At 44.5% G+C, this 23,168-nt stretch overlaps 1 protein-coding gene across 1 annotated transcript in view; it reads right to left on the bottom strand.

Annotated features, from left to right (window-relative positions):
• The window catches only part of LOC138666666 (uncharacterized), a 123,362-nt gene that overhangs the window by 7,799 nt on the left and 92,395 nt on the right, over window positions 1-23,168 (bottom strand). Inside the window, 5 exon segments of the mRNA XM_069754855.1 lie at window positions 1,500-1,590; window positions 2,473-2,570; window positions 2,654-2,777; window positions 2,861-3,040; window positions 3,170-3,380. Of these exon segments, the coding sequence (XP_069610956.1) occupies window positions 1,500-1,590; window positions 2,473-2,570; window positions 2,654-2,777; window positions 2,861-3,040; window positions 3,170-3,380 (704 nt within the window).

The following is a 23,168-nucleotide window of genomic DNA, read 5'->3' on the forward strand; positions in this document are numbered from 1 at the left end:
TGTTAAGTCACAGGGTCGCGGTACCGCACAGAGAGCGCAAGTAAGGAACCACAGAACTCTATCCCAGGACACAGGATTAGAGTTAGTGTAGACCTCTTGCGATCGACACCACAATAGGGGTATCAGAGGAAACTATTATGCACAGAAGTGTATGCTGTGCCACACTAGCGGACGCCACTAACCACCCAGACTTGGGTAAGGTAAGCGCACTAATAGCGCACGGCACTGCACTGGCGGTCACAGCAGTTAGACGCTGCTTCGTGTGTTAAGGCTGTGAGTTCAGCCGGGCGCTAGATTCAACCATACACCTTACGCGAACAGTCATACACAAGGGATGGGTTTTTTAAGGAACGACTTGCACTCATAAACACACACACGATAACAATAGTATACTAGCGCATGGCCGTGCGGTCATGCAAAGCTTATATAGCTGCAGCACGTTCAGGACCCTTCAAAGAAGGACCAATGGATTTGCAGTAGTACCTGAGCATGTGACCCTAGATCTCCATTGAGAGATCTTGCCCTGGGCATGCTCAGTGTGCAAAGCAGGACTAAGTCCTAGCACCTACAGGACCTTCCTGAGCATGTGACCCTAGATCTCCACTGAGAGATCTTGCCCTGGGCATGCTCAGTGTGTGCAAAGCAGGACTTAGACCCAGAAAAGCCTGCTTGCTGCAGATCAGTGCAGGGTACCATAGCAGAGCCTGGAGAGGCAGTAGTAACCCTTTGCACAGTACCAGTCTCAGTGAGACGCTGGGAGCGACGTCTCCGCTGAGCAGGCTCCACTGCGGCTGATGTAGAATGGGAGACCGCAGCAGACACGGATCGAGATTCCCCCTGTGCAGCAGAGGAAACTCGACTCCTAACAATATATACCAGGATGGGGATCATATACAACATTATGGGGACATATACTAGGATAAGGTATATTAGTACGCTATTGTGGGACATTACCCCTTGGGTTTCTTTGTGACCTTGTGTACCTTTCTCTTGGAGTGATCTTTGTTGGTCAATCTCTCAAGGGTAATAATGGCCTTGAATTTCCTCTACTTGTAAACAATCTGTCCAAACTCTTTAGAGATAATTTTATAACTTTTCCTGCCTCACAAGCATCAACAACTCTTCTTCGGACATCCTCAGATATCGCCTATGTTTGTGCCATGACACACTTCCATAAACATATTGTGAAGATCTGTCTTTGATTGATCCCTGTCCTTAGAGTAAAAACAATGCACCCACTCCTGATAGTCAGGTGTGTCCAGTACACAGAATGACAAATTTCACCAAATTATCTGCTAGCTCAAAAGGTGTACATACTTTTGCCACTGTCATATTGATTATTTTCCTCATATAAAAATAATTTGTTTTATTTGATTCTATATCTATAAATATCTGATGTCATTTTAGGTCAAATGTATGCCGAAATATGGAAAATTCTGAAGGGTTCACAAAGTTTCAAGCACCACTCTACTTCTCAGCATTTAGTGGTCACTACTCACCTGTGCAGTTATCTGTAGGAATCTCCTCTTTACACCGCTCATCACCCCTCACATATGTCTCTGTAGTATTAATATGGGGCAGATCTTTACCCTGAAATACATTTTGTAGAAGTCACAAAAAATGGAGAAGTTGTAAGAAAGTATTTGAGAGATCAATTACTATTACAAGCAAACATGACAGCAGTAGTAATAAAATATCTGCAGGTTTCCTGTACGAATCCAATCATTCAGCATTAATCCTGTCATCTCCACCAAGTACTGAACATACACTGAATGTCCACCTTATTAACATCCATGTATTAGGGTGTTGGATTATTATTTTGCCTTCAGAACTAATTCATCATGCCAGATTCCACTTGGTGTTGCATAAGTATTGGCCTATGCCGACAGGATAGCTGTGTGGCGCTCACAGCAATCCAGAAGTGACAACCATAAAGGTCTCCAGGAGCCTATTGTTGTCATGCCAATGAACCGGTGAACCGCAATCACGCGTCACCGGTGGGCGGGTTTCCAGCCCAATGGCTAAAAACGCTAGCTAAATGTGTTTGACAGCGGCATTTAACGGGTTAATAGCCGCAGGTGGATCGTAATTCCTCCCGCGGCTATCCCGGGCACATGTCAGCTGTTCAAAACAGCTGACATGTCCCGGGAAAGATGTGGGCTCACTGCCGGAGCCCACATCAAAGGGGTTAAAATTGCTAAATTTTTCAATGGTTGTGTGATATGACCATGAAAATTGATCACTTCATTTTATGCTGCACTTGGGTCATTTATTTTTTAATTCTTTATTTTACTCATTTATGTATCATGTGTCTATTTCCAAACAGAATAGTTCTAGATACAAAAGGGTGGGGGTCTAATAAATTGTCAGTTCAGTCTATTATACTGGTGGATATAACAAGACTGAACACAAGACTTTCACAGCCTTCTATACATCATAGGGGAGATCTCATGACACCTTCTCTCCATGTACCTGATGATCCTGAGAAACATTGGAATCTTCTTGTTTACAGTCCTGTGGAAGAAGAGGTTGGGGACATCTCTCTGGTGTTATTCTCTCACTGGATAGAACTGGAGGAAACACATACAGGGACATAATTTATTATTTACATAGAGATAATTATAGGCCGTGTGTATTTAGTCCTGTCTATAACCTGGTGATGTGAGGGGCTGGGGAACCTCCATCATGACGTCCTTGTACAGATCATTGTGTCCTTCTAAATACTCCCACTCTTCCATGGACAAATAGACGGCAACATCCTGACATCTTATAGGAACCTGACACATACAACGATACAGTCATCCCCCCGATCCCTCCATAGCGTTACTGTATAATGTCCCAGCATTCCCAGCAGTGTCACCTCTCCAGTCAGCAGCTCAATCATCTTGTAGGTGAGTTCTAGGATCTTCTGGTCATCGATGTCCTCATGTATCTGGGGGTGAGGTGGAGGCCCTGTTATTGGGCTCAGGGGTCTTCTCCATCCCTCAGACACAGGGGCCTGACAGCGCTCACTAGAGGTCTTCTTCACTACTGTGTAATCCTGGTTATGGAGAGACACATTAATAAACCTCACTACAGACATTTCCAGAGTCCTCACCTCTCCAGTTCTGTCTATCTGTTATTCCCATAGATAAGAATGATGTAATGTGACGTCATCAGAATCTCTCACCTCTCCAGTAAGCCGGAAGAGGATCTCTAGGGTGAGGTGTAATATCCTCTCCGCCATCTTGTCTTTGTCCCTATCCATCCTTGTAGGGTCACTCAGAAGAATTATCTTATATAGAAGATCTCCACTGAGAGGATCCGATATTGTAGGGACCTGAATGGGGAGAAGGTGACGATGTAACATCATAAAGATCCCATGTAAGAAATCTCCAGAGCTGTTACCAGTGTCACATGATCACTACATCCAGTCATGGCCCAGTCCTGCCCCCGGTATAACACACGGTCCCATTATAGTCAAATACAGAGATTTATCACAGGCTCAGCACTGTGGGGGTTAACCCCTTAGTGACCGGGCTAATTCTGGAAGGCTTATATATATATCGAATTGATCTTGAGAATATTATTTTGTGACATATTATACTTTATGATAAAGGTAAACTTAGGTTGATATGTTTTGCTTTATTTTATAATAATATCAGAAATTTGAGAAAAAGTTTAATAAAATTTGCAATCTTCAAACTTTAAATGATTATCCCTTTAAGTCCGGAGTCACACTAGAGAGTAATACGGATAAGTGCTATGCGAGAAAAAAAATCGCATAGCACTCGGACCAATTTTAATCGCTGGAGCAGCTCCCATCACCGTTTTTTTATCGGCCGTATTATACGTGCAAGTGAAATCACAGCATGCTGCAATTTGCACTATATATCGTCCGAAACTCGCATACCACATAGACCTTCAGGGTGAATTGCGAGAGATATGCACGGGTGTCCTTTGAAAGCCGGCAATTCATGTGGAGTGTACAGTAAAGTCACACTGACAGCTTACAATAGAATAGACAGAATAGATATATACCGTATTTTTCGCTTTATAAGACGCACCTGATTATAAGACGCACCCCCAAATTTGGTGAAGAGAAAAAAAATAATTTTGTTAAACGGGGTCTGTCTTAAAATGCCAGTGTCCGTCTTACAAATCATATATGTCTCTCATCCTGGCTGGTATCTATATAACCTCCATCCTGGCACATGGCTTCCCCTGTGCTGCTGGCACACTGGCACATTTCCCCCTTGTGCTGCTGGCACACTGCCCCCCTGTGCTGCTGGCACACTGCCCTCCCTGTGCTGCTGGCACACTGCACCCTGTGCTGCTGGCACACTGCCCTCCCTGTGCTGCTGGCACACTGCCCCCTGTGCTGCTGGCACACTGCCCCCCATCTCATCCTGGATATGGCCCCCCTCTCTAGATATGCCCCCCTGCTGGCACACACATGGCCCTCCCTCTCTATATATGCCCCCCTGCTGGCTCACACATGGCCCCCCCAGTCACGCACATGATAAAATAACAAACAACTCATCTTCTGATGATGGCTCCGTGCTCTCAGCTCCTCGGTTGTGCTTCCTGTTTCCCAGGCATCAGATCATGTGACCTGGACACACTGTGATTACATCATTGTGCTGTGCCGATCGTATGATCGGATGTCGGCACAGACACAGGAAGAGCCACGGGGGAGCTGGGAGCACGGAGCCATCATCAGAAGGTGAGTTAAGTGTTTGTTATTTTATCATGTTCACGTCTGCAGGGGGGCATGTAGTGACTGGGGTGGCCATGTGTGTGCCAGCAGGGGAGCATATAGAGAGAGGGGGGGGCCCATGTGTGTGCCAGCAGGGGGCATATAGAGTGACCGGGGGGCATATTCATGATGGGGGGCAGTGCAGGCACATGCAATATGCACTGCTCCCATGTCAAGCAACTCACGCGGCTTCAGTACCGAGGTGATGGACAGCGGGTGCAGTGAATATTTTAGGAGGCTAATAAATGGGAGCACAGGACCTCCTGCTGTCTCTGCAGCCAGCCCCCTTCAGCCCCGACACCACTCCAGAGCCGCCCCCCCTCCTCTACAGCACACAGATTCGGATTATGAGACACCCCCCCCCCACTTTCCCCCAAAATTTTGGGGCACAAAAGTGCATCTTATAATCCAAAAAATATGGTACACATAGTATATTGGTTATACACATATATATAGCTTTATATTTCATAAAGAGATAGATAGCAGAATAGCCATTAATTCATTTGTCGGATTCTGTAAAATCATTGCAGAAGCCGACAGGATAGGAGACATGGTTTACATAAAGTAAACCATTGCAGAACAGTTAGATTTATACATGTCAGTGACATTTAATAAAAGAATGTTTTCAAGGAAAAAAAAATTCTGTGCCAGAGAGGGAAAGCCAGTGAATGAGGGCAGATATTAATAGCCTAGAAAGGGACCAAGGTTATTGCCCCCACTGGCTAAAAACATCTGCCCCCAGCCACCCCAGAAAAGGTGCATCTGTAAGATATGCCAATTCCGGCACTTAGCCTCTCTCTTCCCACTGCTCTGTAGCAGTGGTATATGTTGTAATAAGGGGTTAATGTCACCTTTGTATTGTAAGGTGACATTAAGCCTGAATTAGTAATGGAAAGGTGTTAATAAGACACTTATCCATTACTAACCCAAAAGTTTGTTAAGAGTTAAACAAAGACACACACAGGCAGAATAGTATTTTAATGAAATGAAAGACCACACAGTTTTGCCATTTTTACTGTTCTGCTAATCCAAACGACGCCCTCGATCTCCTGCAATAAATAAAAAATAAAAAAACAACAATATACCCATACCTACGAATCAGAACCCACGAACAAACGAAGGGGACAATTAATGTATAGAAAATATATCAAAATAAATTTATTCATGTATACTACATATAAAACTTAATATCAAAGTAGAGATGGATGCTACTGGTCTGTTAAATATTAATTATTGGTTATTGATTTATGCTTATTACACTCAATTCTGTACTGAGCCTCATGGAAGGTTTGGCTGACATTACATGTGCTAGACCTGTATATTTAGCTCAGAGTAAAAGTTAACACCATATAGAGAGAACACGTGCTATATGCGACTAGAGTTGAGCGACCTTGCCTTTTTTAGAGTCGAGCCGGGTTTCGCGAAACCCGACTATCTCAAAAGTCGGGTCGAGTGAAATCGGCCGATTAGGACGTAAAGTCGGGATCGACCGAAACACGAAACCCAATGCAAGTCAATGGGGCAGCATAGTCGGCAGTGAGTGGGGGCCAGGAAAACACCTAGAGTGCCCATTTTAATGTCAAAACCATCCATTCTTCTTAATGAAGCTTGTCAAGCGTAATTTACCTTACAATAATTGGAAGGCATTTGAAATTGGGGGTCATTTGGCTAAAGTTGTGGTGGGTAGGACTGGTTCAAGTAATTAGTGGGCCCAGGAAATCTGGACCACGTCACGGCAGTGGAGCAGGGAGAGGTAAGTATTTCAACTTTGCAAGTGCTGTGAACCTGAGCAAGCAGGGGGGGCCCACTCGTTGGCATTGGCACTGGCACAGGGCCCCTCAAAGTACAGCGGTGTGTTTGCACGGCGGGGGCGCCTCCCACCAGCAGCAACACTTTTGCGTACCATGAGAGGCCCTGTGCCAGTGACGTCGCCAACTAGTATTCCTCCCCCCACCTGATGAAGGAACCTGCACTTTCATCTGCACCTTCCTGTTTGTCCCCGTGTAAGGTGGTATGGTATGCGGGAAGGGGGACCTGACTTTCAGCAGGGTCACAATCTTGCAGTGTAGCGTGCACGGGAAATGTTGCGTTATGGGTCAATGTACCAGCAAACTCATCTATCACTGGCTGGGCAATGGGCAGGATGAGGAGGAAACACAGATATAGGCCCAAAGAATAAAGTGGGCTAAATGCAGTTCAAAATTGGTAACACAGGGGGCATTGCAGTGGAGGACAACTGGAATGAGAGGCTGACACAGAGAGTAGGCCCAAATCAGTAAGTAGTCGAAATGCAGTTCAAAATTGGCAACAGTAGTAAACAGGCGGCACAGCTTTGTTCAGTGGAGGAGAACAGCAAGGAGTGGCAGACACCAATAGTAGGCCCCAACCCAACTAGTAGGCCAAATGCAGTCTAACATTAACAACTACTTAACGAGCGCCTGAAAACGGAATTTCAGGACAGGAAACCAGGAGAACAGCAAGGAGCGGCAGACACCGATAGTAGGCCCCAAACCAACTAGTACGCCAAATGCAGTTGTTCCGTTTAACCACAATTTAATGAGAGCCTGAAGATAGAAGTTCAGGAAAGGCAACCTGGAGAACACCTTGGAGTGGAACACACCATCTCTCTACACCCCATACCCAATTTGTAGGCCTAATGCAGCGTAGTTTCCAACAACTACTAAACGAGAGCCGGAAGATCGAAGCAATGGAGAGGAAACCTGGGGAACACCTTGGAGTGTAACACACCATCTCTCTACACCCCATTCCCAATTTGTAGGCCTAATGCAGCGTAGTTTCCAACAACTACTAAACGAGAGCCGGAAGATCGAAGCAATGGAGAGGAAACCTGGGGAACACCTTGGAGTGTAACACACCATCTCTCTACACCCCATACCCAATTTGTAGGCCTAATGCAGCGGTTTCCAACAACTACTAAACGAGAGCATGATGATCGAAGCATTGGCGAGGAAACCTGGGGAACACCTTGGAGTGGAACACACCATCTCTCTACAGTGGAACACACCATCTCTCTACACCCCATACCCAATTTGTAGGTCTAATGCAGCGTAGTTTCCAACAACTACTAAACGAGAGCCGGAAGATCGAAGCTCAGGAAAGGCAACCTGGAGAACACCTTGGAGTGGAACACACCATCTCTCTACACCCCATACCCAATTTGTAGGCCCAATGCAGCGTAGTTTCCAACAACTACTAAACGAGAGCCGGAAGATCGAAGCAATGGAGAGGAAACCTGGGGAACACCTTGGAGTGTAACACACCATCTCTCTACACCCCATACCCAATTTGTAGGCCTAATGCAGCGTAGTTTCCAACAACTACTAAACGAGAGCCGGAAGATCGAAGCAATGGAGAGGAAACCTGGGGAACACCTTGGAGTGTAACACACCATCTCTCTACACCCCATACCCAATTTGTAGGCCTAATGCAGCGTAGTTTCCAACAACTACTAAACGAGAGCCGGAAGATCGAAGCAATGGAGAGGAAACCTGGGGAACACCTTGGAGTGTAACAAACCCTCTCTCTACACCACGGAAGGGCTGATTCTTAGGAAGGAAGGCTGTCGGAAAGAAGCAGGGCGCGTCCGAGGGTGATTATATTCTTATTAGGTATATACTCACCCTCGGACGCGCCCTGCTTCTTTATTTGTAATGAATGTTTATTTGCAATGTGGTTTTGACTTACTCTATTTTTTTGGTAAATAATGATTTTATTATTTTCATTGTTTTGCATCTTCTTGGCAATAATATAAAGAAGACGCGACAGGACAACACTCGGTGGATGCCATATCTGTGTTTAAAATTGAAAAAACCTTTCAGTTAACTACTTGCAGGAGAAAGTTATTGTAGCTGGTGGCCATTTTTAGTACTGTACCAGATTTTTGTTGTATGTGTTTGATTTTAATGTTAAAATGTCTGCATTTGATATCTCTCCAGTATTTTCTTTTTTATAAGCAAAATACTTATTTTTATATTTTCTGATGTTGGTTCCAGGGGTACACGGGCAGCAGTGGTGTGGTCAGTGGAGGCCTAGTGGAAGGAGTGACCGCAGACAGGCATCGAAGGCCTAAAATAATAACACATGGCTGTAGGCAATTTTAAATTGGTTCCAGGGGTACACGGGCAGCAGTGGTGTGGTCAGTGGAGGCCTAGTGGAAGGAGTCACCGCAGACAGGCATCGAAGGCCTAAAATAATAACACATGGCTGTAGGCAATTTTAAATTGGTTACAGGGGTACACGGGCAGCAGTGGTGTGGTCAGTGGAGGCCTAGTGGAAGGAGTGACCGCAGACAGGCATCGAAGGCCTAAAATAATAACACATGGCTGTAGGCAATTTTAAATTGGTTCCAGGGGTACACGGGCAGCAGTGGTGTGGTCAGTGGAGGCCTAGTGGAAGGAGTCACCGCAGACAGGCATCGAAGGCCTAAAATAATAACACATGGCTGTAGGCAATTTTAAATTGGTTACAGGGGTACACGGGCAGCAGTGGTGTGGTCAGTGGAGGCCTAGTGGAAGGAGTGACCGCAGACAGGCATCGAAGGCCTAAAATAATAACACATGGCTGTAGGCAATTTTAAATTGGTTCCAGGGGTACACGGGCAGCAGTGGTGTGGTCAGTGGAGGCCTAGTGGAAGGAGTGACCGCAGACAGGCATCGAAGGCCTAAAATAATAACACATGGCTGTAGGCAATTTTAAATTGGTTCCAGGGGTACACGGGCAGCAGTGGTGTGGTCAGTGGAGGCCTAGTGGAAGGAGTCACCGCAGACAGGCATCGAAGGCCTAAAATAATAACACATGGCTGTAGGCAATTTTAAATTGGTTACAGGGGTACACGGGCAGCAGTGGTGTGGTCAGTGGAGGCCTAGTGGAAGGAGTGACCGCAGACAGGCATCGAAGGCCTAAAATAATAACACATGGCTGTAGGCAATTTTAAATTGGTTCCAGGGGTACACGGGCAGCAGTGGTGTGGTCAGTGGAGGCCTAGTGGAAGGAGTGACCACAGACAGGCATCGAAGGCCTAACAAAAATGTCAATACAATGGTATTGTCAGTGGCAGGCATTGAAGGATGTCAGCGCATAGACTAAACATTGGTGGAGCTGTGAGATAATTTTGCAAGTGGTAGAGCACTGTTTGAGCTGGGGTGGGGGGAAACTGTCTTGTGGCCGGCGGTACAGGCCCAGGGCCCCTCATATTACAACGGTGTGTCTGACGTTGGGTGCGCACCACCACCGCCAGAGACACTTTATTGTACTAGGAGGGACCCAGTGGCAGTGTCGTCGACCAAAAGCGGGCTCACCCACCTCTTCAGACAAACTGCACTCTCACGGGTGCTGTCGCCAAGTGTCGATACCACGGCCCCGTGTGGGGAGTTTGGCCATTTAGTGAGGTGTAAACATGTCGTATGCTGGACAATCAGGTGCAGAAAATTACGAGATTGGAAAAGGCATTCAGAATAGTCCACAGGCAAGACCTTTTCATAGGAAAGCTAAGTGTCAGCCGGGCAAGGTGGGGCAAAAGATTTCGAAATCCAGTTGTGGTTCATTTTAATGAAGGTTAGATCATCTACATTTTGGGTAGCCAGACGAGTCCTTTTTTCTGTTAGTATTGAACCTGCAGCACTGAATACTCTTTCTGATAGGACACTAGCTGCCGGGCAAGCAAGCTCCTGCAATGCATATTCTGCCAATTCTGGCCAGGTGTCTAATTTTGATGCCCAGTAATCAAATGGGAATGACGGTTGAGGGAGAACATCGATAAGGGATGAAAAATAGTTTGTAACCATACTGGACAAATGTTATCTCCTGTCACTTTGAATTGATGCTGCAGTACCTGTCCTGTCTGCGGTCATAGCAAAATCACTCCACAACCTGGTCAGAAAACCCCTCTGGCCAACGCCACTTCTGATTTCTGCCCCTCTAACTCCTCTGGTCTGCTGGCCCCTGCAGCTCGTGTGAGAACGATCACGGGCGCTGTGTGCAGGGAATGCCAGAAGCAAACGGTCAACAACAGTTGATTGTTTGGTTGCTAATATTAGTTCCAAGTTCTCATGTGGCATTATATTTTGCAATTTGCCTTTATAGCGAGGATCAAGGAGGCAGGCCAACCAGTAATCGTCATCATTCATCATTTTAGTTATGCGTGTGTCCCTTTTGAGGATACGTAAGGCATAATCCGCCATGTGGGCCAAAGTTCCAGTTCTCAAATCTGCGGTTGTGCTTGGTTGAGGGGCAGTTTCAGGCCAATCCACGTCACTTGTGTCCCTCAAAAAACCAGAACCCGGCCTTGCCGCGCCACCAATTTCCAGTGGCCCCGGAAAAGCTTCCTCATTAAAAATATAATCATCCCCATCATCCTCCTCGTCCTCCTCCTCCTCTTCGCCCGCTACCTCGTCCTGTACACTGCCCTGGCCAGACAATGGCTGACTGTCATCAAGGCTTTCCTCTTCCTCAGCTGCAGACGCCTGATCCTTTATGTGCATCAAACTTTGCATCAGCAGACGCATTAGGGGGATGCTCATGCTTATTATGGCGTTGTCTGCACTAACCAGCCGTGTGCATTCCTCAAAACACTGAAGGACTTGGCACGTCTTGAATCTTCGACCACTGCACACCTGACAACTCCATGTCTGCCATCCTACTGCCTGCCCGTGTATGTGTATCCTCCCACAAAAACATAACAGCCCGCCTCTGTTCACACAGTCTCTGAAGCATGTGCAGTGTTGAGTTCCACCTTGTTGCAACGTCTATGATTAGGCGATGCTGGGGAAGGTTCAAAGAACGCTGATAGGTCTGCATACGGCTGGAGTGTACGGGCGAACGGCGGATATGTGAGCAAAGTCCACGCACTTTGAGGAGCAGGTCGGATAACCCCGGATAACTTTTCAGGAAGCACTGCACCACCAGGTTTAAGGTGTGAGCCAGGCAAGGAATGTGTTTCAGTTGGGAAAGGGAGATGGCAGCCATGAAATTCCTTCCGTTATCACTCACTACCTTGCCTGCCTCAAGATCTACAGTGCCCAGCCACGACTGCGTTTCTTTCTGCAAGAACTCGGACAGAACTTCCGCGGTGTGTCTGTTGTCGCCCAAACACTTCATAGCCAATACAGCCTGCTGACGTTTGCCAGTAGCTGCCCCATAATGGGAGACCTGGTGTGCAACAGTGGCAGCTGCGGATGGAGTGGTTGTGCGACTGCGGTCTGTGGACGAGCTCTCGCTTCTGCAGGAGGACGAAGAGGAGGAGGAGGGGGTGCGAACGGCTACAGCCAATTGTTTCCTAGACCGTGGGCTAGGCAGAACTGTCCCAAACTTGCTGTCCCCTGTGGACCCTGCATCCACCACATTTACCCAGTGTGCCGTGATGGACACGTAACGTCCCTGGCCATGCCTACTGGTCCATGCATCTGTTGTCAGGTGCACCTTTGTGCTCACAGATTGCCTGAGTGCATGGACGATGCACTCTTTAACATGCTGGTGGAGGGCTGGGATGGCTTTTCTGGAAAAAAAGTGTCGACTGGGTAGCTCGTAGCGTGGTACAGCATAGTCCATCAGGGCTTTGAAAGCTTCGCTTTCAACTAACCGGTAGGGCATCATCTCTAACGAGATTAGTCTAGCTATGTGTGCGTTCAAACCCTGTGTACGCGGATGCGAGGCTAAGTACTTCCTTTTTCTAACCATAGTCTCATGTAGGGTGAGCTGGACTGGAGAGCTGGAGATCGTGGAACTAGCGGGGGTGCCGGTGGACATGGCAGACTGAGAGACGGTGGGAGATGGTATTGTTGCCACCGGTGCCCTAGATGCAGTGTTTCCTACTACGAAACTGGTGATTCCCTGACCCTGACTGCTTTGGCCTGGCAAAGAAACCTGCACAGATACTGCAGGTGGTGCGGAAAATGGTGGCCCTACACTGCCGGAAGGGATGTTGCGTTGCTGACTAGCTTCATTGGCCGAGGGTGCTACAACCTTAAGGGACGTTTGGTAGTTAGTCCAGGCTTGCAAATGCATGGTGGTTAAATGTCTATGCATGCAACTTGTATTGAGACTTTTCAGATTCTGTCCTCTGCTTAAGGTAGTTGAACATTTTTGACAGATGACTTTGCGCTGATCAATTGGATGTTGTTTAAAAAAATGCCAGACTGCACTCTTTCTAGCATCGGATACCTTTTCAGGCATTGCAGACTGAGCTTTAACCGGATGGCCACGCTGTCCTCCAACAGGTTTTGGCTTTGCCACGCGTTTTTGGCAAGATACGGGCCCGGCAGATGGAACCTGTTGCGATGTTGATGCCTGCTGCGGCCCCTCCTCCTCCGCTTCAGAACTGCTGCCGCCTGCACCCTGTTCCCCCAATGGCTGCCAATCGGGGTCAAGAACTGGGTCATCTATTACCTCTTCTTGTAGCTCGTGTGCAACTTCGTCTGTGTCACCGTGTCGGTCGGTGGTATAGCGTTCGTGATGGGGCAACATAGTCTCATCAGGGTCTGATTCTTGATCAGCACCCTGCGAGGGCAATGTTGTGGTCTGAGTCAAAGGACCAGCATAGTAGTCTGGCTGTGGCTGTGCATCAGTGCACTCCATGTCAGATTCAACTTGTAATGGGCATGGACTGTTAACTGCTTCACTTTCTAAGCCAGGGACGGTATGTGTAAAGAGCTCCATGGAGTAACCCGTTGTGTCGCCTGCTGCATTCTTCTCTGTTGTTGTTTTTGCTGAAGAGGACAAGGAAGCGACTTGTCCCTGACCGTGAACATCCACTAACGACGCGCTGCTTTGACATTTACCAGTTTCACGAGAGGAGGCAAAAGAGCTAGAGGCTGAGTCAGCAAGATAAGCCAAAACTTGCTCTTGCTGCTCCGGCTTTAAAAGCGGTTTTCCTACTCCCAGAAAAGGGAGCGTTCAAGGCCTTGTGTAGCCAGACGACGAACCTGGCTCCACAGCTCCAGACTTAGGTGCAATATTTTTTTTCCCTCGACCAGCTGATGCTCCACCACTACCACTACCCTCATTACCAGCTGACAATGAACGCCCCCGGCCACGACCTCTTCCACCATACTTCCTCATTGTTTTAAAAACGTAAACAAACTAACGGTATTTGTTGCTGTCACACAAATTACACGGTGAGCTATAACTTCAGTATGATTTAGCTACCCCTTTACAGGTGAGTGAGACCACAACGAAAATCAGGCACAATGTTACACACTCTGTTGTTGGTGGCAACAAATGAGAGAGATGCCACACACGCAGGACTGTCACTGAAGCACAAATGTAAATATTAATCTCCCACTGATTTGATTTTTTTTTTTTTTTTAAGGGAGACTTTAGGAAAAAAAAATAATAGAATAAAATGATTTTTTCAGGAAGAATTTAGAAACCAAATAAAATAAAATTATTTTTTCAGGGAGAATTTAGAAAACAAATAAAACAAAAAAAGGCTTTCTATGGCCCACTGAGTGAGAGATGACGCACACAGGAGTCAGGAGTGGCACACAAGCCCAGAGGCCAATATTTATCTCCCACTGATTGATGTAGTGATTTTTTCAGGTAGATTTTGGAACCCAAATCAAGCTAAAAAAAATAATAGGCTTTCTATGGCCCACAATTGGAGAGAGAGAGAGAGATGGCACACCCAGGAGTCAAGACTGGCACACAAGCAGAAAGGGCAATATTAATCTCCCACTGATTTGTTTTTTGTTTTTGTTTTTTCAGGGAGACTTTAGGAAAAAAAAAATAGAATAAAATGATTTTTTGAGGAAGAATTTAGAAACCAAAGAAAATAAAATGATTTTTTCAGGGAGAATTTAGAAAACAAATAAAACAAAAAAAGGCTTTCTATGGCCCACTGAGTGAGAGATGACGCACACAGGAGTCAGGAGTGGCACACAAGCCCAGAGGCCAATATTTATCTCCCATTTTTTTTTTTTGTTCCAGGGAAAATTTATAAACCCAATAAAAAAAATAATAAATAGGCTTTCTATGGCCCACTATCTGAGAGACAGAGAGAGATGGCACGCTTAGGACTGGCACACAAGCCCAAAGGCTAATATTAATCTCCCTTTTTTTTTTAAGGGAGAATTTATAAAACCAAAAAAAAATAAATAAATAGGCTTTCTATGGCCCACTATTTGTGAGAGAGATGGCACGCTCAGGACTGGCACACAAGCCCAGAGGCCAATATTAATCTCCCACTTTTTTTTTTTTTTCCAGGGAAAATTTATAAACCCATTAAAAAAAAAAAATAAATAAATAGGCTTTCTATGGCCCACTATCTGAGAGAGAGAGATGGCACGCTTAGGACTGGCACACAAGCCCAAAGGCCAATATTAATCTCCCACTGATTGATTTATTGATTTTTTCAGGTAGAATTTAGAACCCAAATAAAGCAAAAAAAAAAAAAAAAGGGCTTTCTATGGCCCACTGAGTGAGTGATGATGCACACAGGAGTCAGGAGTGGCACATAAGCCCTGAGGCCAATATTTTTCTCCCACTGATTGATGTAGTGATTTTTTCAGGTAGATTTTAGAACCAAAATCAAGCAAAAAAATAAATAGGCTTTCTATGGCCCACTGAGTGAGTGATGATGCACACAGGAGTCAAGAGTGGCACACAAGCCCTGAGGCCAATATTTTTCTCCCACTGATTGATGTAGTGATTTTTTCAGGTAGATTTTATAACCCAAATCAAGCAAAAAAATAAATAGGCTTTCTATGGCCCACTGAGTGAGAGATGACACAGACAGGGATGGCACTCTAGCAGAAATGTCAATCTTAATCTCCCACAAAAAAAAAAAAAAAAAACAGGGAGTGTCCTTCAATTACTATCTCCCTGCAGTAATCTCAGCCAGGTATGGCAGGCAGCAATAAGGAGTGGACTGATGCACAAATTAAATAAAAAGTGTGTACAAACCAAAAAGATAGCTGTGCAGAAAGGAAGGAACAAGAGGATTTGTGCTTTGAAAAAAGCAGTTGGTTTGCACAGCGGCGTACACCACAATGCAGCTATCAGGGAGCCTTCTAGGGCAGCCCAATGAGCTACAGCGCTGAGGGGAAAAAAAAAAAAAATGTAGCTTCCACTGTCCCTGCACACCGAAGGTGGTGTTGGGCAGTGGAAATCGCTACAGCACAAGCGGTTTGGTGGTTAATGGACCCTGCCTAACGCTATCCCTGCTTCTGACGAAGCGGCAGCAACCTCTCCCTAAGCTCAGATCAGCAGCAGTAACATGGCGGTCGGCGGGAACGCCCCTTTATAGCCCCTGTGACGCCGCAGACAGCAAGCCAATCACTGCAATGCCCTTCTCTAAGATGGTGGGGACCAGGACCTATGTCATCACGCTGCCCACACTCTGCGTTTACCTTCATTGGCTGAGAAATGGCGCTTTTCGCGTCATTGAAACGCGACTTTGGCGCGAAAGTCGCGTACCGCATGGCCGACCCCGCACAGGGGTCGGATCGGGTTTCATGAAACCCGACTTTGCCAAAAGTCGGCGACTTTTGAAAATGAACGACCCGTTTCGCTCAACCCTATATGCGACATATATATCACAGGAGGGAGGGGGGCTCTTTCTTTGGCTTCTTTTTCACTCTCTGCAACTTCACACATTGCACACAGACTACAGACGAAATGGACAGCTGGGATGTGAGTCAGCCATGTGCTTCTTGATGGCTTCTACCATGCTCAATGACAGAGAAAGAAGCCATTTACCATTCAGAGTCTCAGGAAAGATGGGGACCAAACTTAGATATGGACAAATGGACACTCTCTTTGTAACTATTTCACCTATTTTAATTTGTGCTGCAATGAAGCTTTTTGGTGGACAATCCAATAAACCACTACATTTTTTATAAGAAATATCATGACATTTTCTTTAGAGTATCGCATCTGGTAAAGAGTCCTGAATAACTAAATATACGAAAATGACGCCCCCGGAAGAAGCTCTGGGCGAAACGCACGTTGGGGCGCACGTGAGAGAAGGGTCCTACTTCATTACAGTACTATCTTTTTATATGTATCATTGTTTATTTGAAATGCACATTATAGGAGCTAGTAGGAGGACTATATTGGTTACTTAGGAGTCCACATATGGACAGGGTTATTGTCTAGGCACTTGGGAGAATCATTTCTTCCCCCTCTATCTCTGTATTGTGGAGCACACTATTGTTTATCAGCATATACTACAGCTGACCTTTCTAGCTTGTTGTTTGACAATATCTATGGACATATTATTATTATTGGCTTATATTGCCGTTAATTTTATGGATAGTAAGTAGGTTCTCATATCTCTCTCAGGACACTTTGTTACAATATATCATCAGGTCTTGTTTTTTTTTGTTTTTTATGTTTATTATTTAATAAAGATATTCTGCTTTTATTCACATGGTTCTCTTCGTGCGGTTAATGGGATCTAAATCTGCTTTTTGTTGATACAGTTGTTTGAAGTGCCATTTACAGCTTATTTAAAGACATATGTTGAAAACTATTTTTATTTGTGCTGCAGTGATGCTTTTTGGTGGACAATCCAATAAACCACTACATTTTTTATAAGAAATATCATGACATTTTCTTTAGAGTATCGTATCTGGTAAAGAGTCCTGAATAACTAAATATACGAAATAAGTATTTTTAACATGGTCAGACTAGAAAGACAAACAGCAATCAGACATACTAAATAGAGGTTAACGATATTACAAATAGACTTAGTGGCTATCAAAAAATCCCATGTCAAGGGTGAAAAGGAAAATCAATAGTACTAAATAGCAGATTAACTAACCTAAAATAATACCCTATTGATAGGCAGATCAACAAATATCAAAATAAGGCAAAGTGCCATATACCAACATGTAAACAAGGTAAACATTTACCAGATCCTAAAATGGAAAGCCTGCTAGCAATATTGTAATGTGTCTAAGTGCATGTTAAGTCCATGGGACCAAGTATACCCTTAATATTCAAATGGAAATATACCACATATTAGAGAGACTAATGTGTGATAAATACCTGGATTGTATGTCAGGATTGCTGCGTCCTACCCCAACGCTGATTCTTCTACCCCAGTTTTAAGCGTGCCATAAAAACGCATTTCTTCAGACTGGCCTACCGCCTCAACGCATTAACCTAACTATCCCTGTGTGGCCCATTCAAAAAACTTAAACCGTAATCACGTTCCTCGCATCATGTTCTCATACACTTTATGCAGTTAATAGCCCTCTGTGTCTGTACTGCTACATACTTAGGCAGTTAACTGGTTCATGCAGCTTTACATGAACACCCGATTCTATGGCTGGTCCGAACAATGAAAGCAATTGTTACCATCCACCTATCATGCCTCCACTTTTTCCTCATAGTTTGTAAGCTTGCGAGCAGGGCCCTCATTCCTCTTAGTATCTGTTTTGATCTGTGTTTATTGTTATGCTGTAATGTCTATTAACTGTAAAAGTCTCCTCTATAATGTAAAGTGCTGCGGAATATGTTGGCTATATCAATATTATAAAATTATTATTATTATTCTATACTGTACACAGCAGATCATTTGCCGGGTTTTACTCTATCTAGAGAAGTTTAAAAAGTTTAAAGTTTAGGGTCACTTAGAAATTTCCTTATTTTTGAAAGAAATGCACAGTTTTTTTTCCAATGAAGCTAACATTAAATGAGTCAGAAATACACTCTATACATTGTTAATGTGATAAATGACTATTCTAGCTGCAAACGTCTGGTTTGTAATGCAATATCTTCATAGGTGTATAGCGGGCCATTTCCAGCGACTATCACTCCAGTGATCTTATGGTACTTTATGTTTGCTAACTGTGTAAGAAGGCTAATGGATAGTTAGAATACCCTTGAAAACCCTTGTGCAAGTATGTTAGCACAGTTGAAGACAGTTTGGCTGATTAGAGAACCTATAAACCTGACCTTCCTTTGAGCTAGTTGAGAATCTGGAGTATTACATTTGTTGGTTCCATTAAACTCTCAAAATAGCCAGAAAAAAATTACTTTCATGTAAAACTCGACAGTCTATTCTTGTTTTAGAAATGAAGGCTATTCCATGTGAGAAATTGACAAGAAACTGAAGATTTCCTACAACGGTGTGTACTACTCCCTTCCCTCTCTTCAACAAGACAAGTACATTAGAGTCTGTAGTTTGAGAAATCACAGGTCCTTAGCTGGCAGCTTCATTAAATAGTACACGCAAAACGCCAGTGTCAATGTCTACAGTGAAGAGGCGACTCCGGGATGCTGGCCTTCAGGGCAGAGTAGCAAAGAAAAAGCCATATCTGAGACTGGCTAATAAAAGGAAAAGATTAATGTGGGCAAAAGAACACAGACATTGGATAAAGGAAGATTGGAAAAAAGTGTTATGGACAGACAAATCCAAGTTTGAGGTGTTTGGATCACACACAAGAACATTTGTGAGACGCAGAACAACTGAAAAGATGCTGGAAGAGTGCCTGACGCCATCTGTCAAGCATGGTGGAGGTAATATGATGGTCTGGGGTTGCTTTGGTGCTGGTAAAGTGGGAGATTTGTACGAGGTAAAAGGAATTTTTAATAAGGAAGGCTATCACTCCATTTTGCAATGCAATGCCATGTCATACCCTGTGGACAGCGCTTGATTGGAGCCAATTTCATCCTACAACAGGACAATGACCCAAAGCACACCTCCAAATTATGCAAGAACTATTTAGAGAAGAAGCAGGCAGCTGGTTGAGCCAATTTCATCCTACAACAGGACAATGACCCAAAGCACACCTCCAAATTATGCAAGAACTATTTAGGGAAGAAGCAGGCAGCTGGTATTCTATCTGTAATGGAGTGGCCAGCCCAGTCACCAGATCTCAACCCCATTGAGCTTTTGTGGGAGCAGCTTGACCGTATGGTACTCAAAAAGTGCCCATCAAGCCAAACCAACTTGTGGGAGGGGCTTCTGGAAGCATGGGGTGAAATTTCTCCAGATTACCTCAGCAAAATTAACTGCTTGAATACCAAAGGTCTGTAATGCTGTAATTGCTGCAAAGGGAGAATTATTTGATGAAAGCAAAGTTTGAAGGAGAAAATCATTATTTCAAATAAAAATCTTTTTTTCGAATTTTGTCGATGTCTGGACTAGATATTCAATTCATTTCGAAACTCATTTGATTAATAGAAGTATGTGTTTTCATGTAAAACACAAAATTGTCTGGGAGACCCTAAACTTTTGAACGGTAGTGTGTGTATATATATATATATATATATATATATATATATGTTTTGAAGATTATTTGTTTTTAAAACGATGTTTACAGTTGTGTTTTACAATGCGATTTTAACATGAGCTCATGTTAAAATCACATTGCATACGGATGCCTTACCGATGTCACACTGTTACTAGGTGTGAGGAAATCGCATCCTCGCATTGCAAACGGATTACATATGGATCACTGTTCAGGGAACATTTGTGCGATTCTCGGCTGTCAAAATCAGACCGATTATTTATACGTTAAGTGTGACTTCAGCCTAATCCAGATAGTCGTACCACAAATAAACATTAATAAATATAATTTCCCTCATGTCTGCTTTACATCAGGACCATTTGCAAAATGTTATTGTATTTTGTTAGCATTTTAGAAGGTTTAAAAATGTAGCAGTAATTTTTCATTTTTTCAAGGAAATTTACAATACTTATTTTTTTTTAGGGACCTGTTCAGATTTGAAGTGACTTTGGGGGTCCTATATATTGGAAACTCCCAAAAGTGATACCATTTTAAAAACAACACCCCTCAATGTATTCAAAATTGCAGTCAGGTAGTTCATTAACCCTTCAGGTGCTTTCAGGAATTAATGCAAATTGACATGACAGGAACAAAGAAGTGCATTTTTACCACCTAAATGTCACTAACTTAACCGCTATAGCCGTCAGACTCTAAGGCCTCTATATACTCGTGAATTGCCATGGCAAACATTAGGACCACACAATCATAATCTCAGGGTGACAATGGGGTTAAGGCTCTGTGCGCACGTTGCAGATTTACTTGTGTATAATTCTGCTCGGATTCTGTCTCTCTTGGCAGAAAACGCATTTGAAATTCCACGTGAATTTTATGCGGATTTTCATGTGGATTTGTAAGCTAAATAAAGATATATTATTTAAAAAAAAAAAGTGAGGTAATTTCCTTGTTCAACCTCTTCAGCCAGATACCCTCATTAATATTAAATAAAGACACACACAGTCAGCAGCCTATGTAGGAGCATTAACATAATTAACTTACATATGCTCTAACAAAATAGCAACTGTTATTAGGCTATGTCCCCACAGTCAGTAATCGGCAGCGCTTTGGACGCAGCACATGTCCGCTGTGTCCAAAGCGCTGCTGGCTTTTGAATGCAGGTGATTTCACATGTGTTCACTGAACCATGCGGAATCACCGCGCCCTACACATTGGACCGGTGTCCAATGTATAGGTGCGTCTCCACAAGATAAATAGACATGCTGTGGTCTGGAAAGACGCGCCACATGTCCGTCGCTGCAGGGAAGCCGCGGGTGCCGCTGCACGCATAGTGAACATGGGATTTCTTGCTGTAATATCTGGCTGCTGCGGGTTGGACGCAACCCATAGCGTTTACCGACTGTAGGAACATACCCTCAGAAATCTGCGAGAAATGCAATGCTTAAAAAAAAATTAAATTGCGTGACCTCCCACATAATTTTAATAACCAGCAGAGGAAAAGCCGCCGATGTTAATATTCTGGGAAGGAGCCAATAGCCATAAAGGTTCCCAAGCTATATCAGCTCACAACTGTTTGCTTAGCCTTTACTGGCTAGTTTACAGGGGTCCCCTATAAAATCAAACCAGCAAAGACTAGGCAGATAGCTGTGGGCTGATATTAATAGCCTGGGAAGGGCCATGAATATTGCCCCCCCCCCCCAGACTAAAAACATCAGCTCTCAGCCGCCCCAGAAAAGGTGCATCTCTAAGATACGCCAATTCTGGCACTTAGCCTCGCTCTTCCCACTTGCCCTGTAGCGGTGGCAAGTGGGGTAATATTTGTGGGGTTGATGTCACCTTTATATTGTCAGGTGACATCAAGCCCACTGCTTAGTAATCTAGAAGCATCTATGAGACACCTATCCATTACTAATCCTATAGTTATATGGTAAATAAAGACACAGCCAGAATAAAGTCCTTTATTTGAAATAATCACAGACTCCTTTATTGAATCTTAATTAACCACTTACTCAACGCCTAATCCCCGACACCATTGATCTCCTGCAACAAAAATAAACCAGCATGTAATACTCCCTGTCCAAAGTAGTCCATTTAATAACGAGTGTCCAATGACGATCTCACATGTAGAACAGTCACATCGGGCGACACACTGACAGGAGGTAATATCTCCCGCAGTGTATCAGATGATCAGCTCCGGAGCTGTCACTTACAGCACTACCGCTGTGTGTGAACTTTCACAGACAGGGGTGTCGTGAGAGCACCGGAGCTGATGAACTACGGTGAACTCTAACGGCAGCGCAAGAGCGGCAAGAGCGATAACCTCCTGTCACTGCGGGAGATGTGACCATTCTACACGTGAGACCGCTGTGGGACAGTCGGATTACCTGGACTACGGTGGACAGGGAATATATGTTGGTTTATTATTTTACATTATTTCTAGGAGACGAGGGCGTCGGGGATTTGGTGTGTGGTGAGTATAATGGGCTTTTATTTTTATGTGAATATGTATGTAATTTTACTTTTTTTTTTTTTTAACTGTTAGCACAGGAGCCGGCAGATGATACTACTCTCCCTTCAGCGGCACCTGCTGTCACTGTTATCAGTTACAGCAGACATAGCAGGATGGGAGCAGTAGTCTCATTGGTACACGCCTGCTTTTTTACTGCAGGTCACCGCTGCGGGTCACAGTCAGCTGCGGAATCATGCTGACATCTGCCAGCATGATCCCGCAGCGCTATGACCAACAGTACCGGCGTTAGCATTACCGCACACAGCCGCACACACACGCAGACATCCGCACACAGACACCCGCACAGACACCTGCACACAGAGATGCACAGACACCTGCACACGCACCCACATATTCTCCGTTCATACACTCTTCCTCCTTCTGACTTCATTTCCTTTTCTGCAGCGTTTCTGCTGGCACATCCGCACCAAATGCGCAGAACTTTTTACACCTGAAGAATGGCCTGACTCAATGGAAGTCAAAGGGTGCAGAAACACTGCAGCTCCGCTAAAAGAATTCACATTTTGCGGAAAATAAAAAATAAGAATAAGGATGGAAATTTCCGCAGCATGTGTACACCAATTCAGGAATGCCATTGATTAACATTGCTGTAATATTCCAGTGTGGATTTACAGCATTTCCACGCTGCAGAAATGTAGCAAATCTCCATCGTGTGCACATAGCCTTAAGAGGGAGCCCCCACACTCTGTTA

Source organism: Ranitomeya imitator, chromosome 2, assembly GCF_032444005.1.
Source record: "Ranitomeya imitator isolate aRanImi1 chromosome 2, aRanImi1.pri, whole genome shotgun sequence".
In the NCBI taxonomy this organism is placed as follows: Eukaryota; Metazoa; Chordata; class Amphibia; order Anura; family Dendrobatidae; genus Ranitomeya; species Ranitomeya imitator.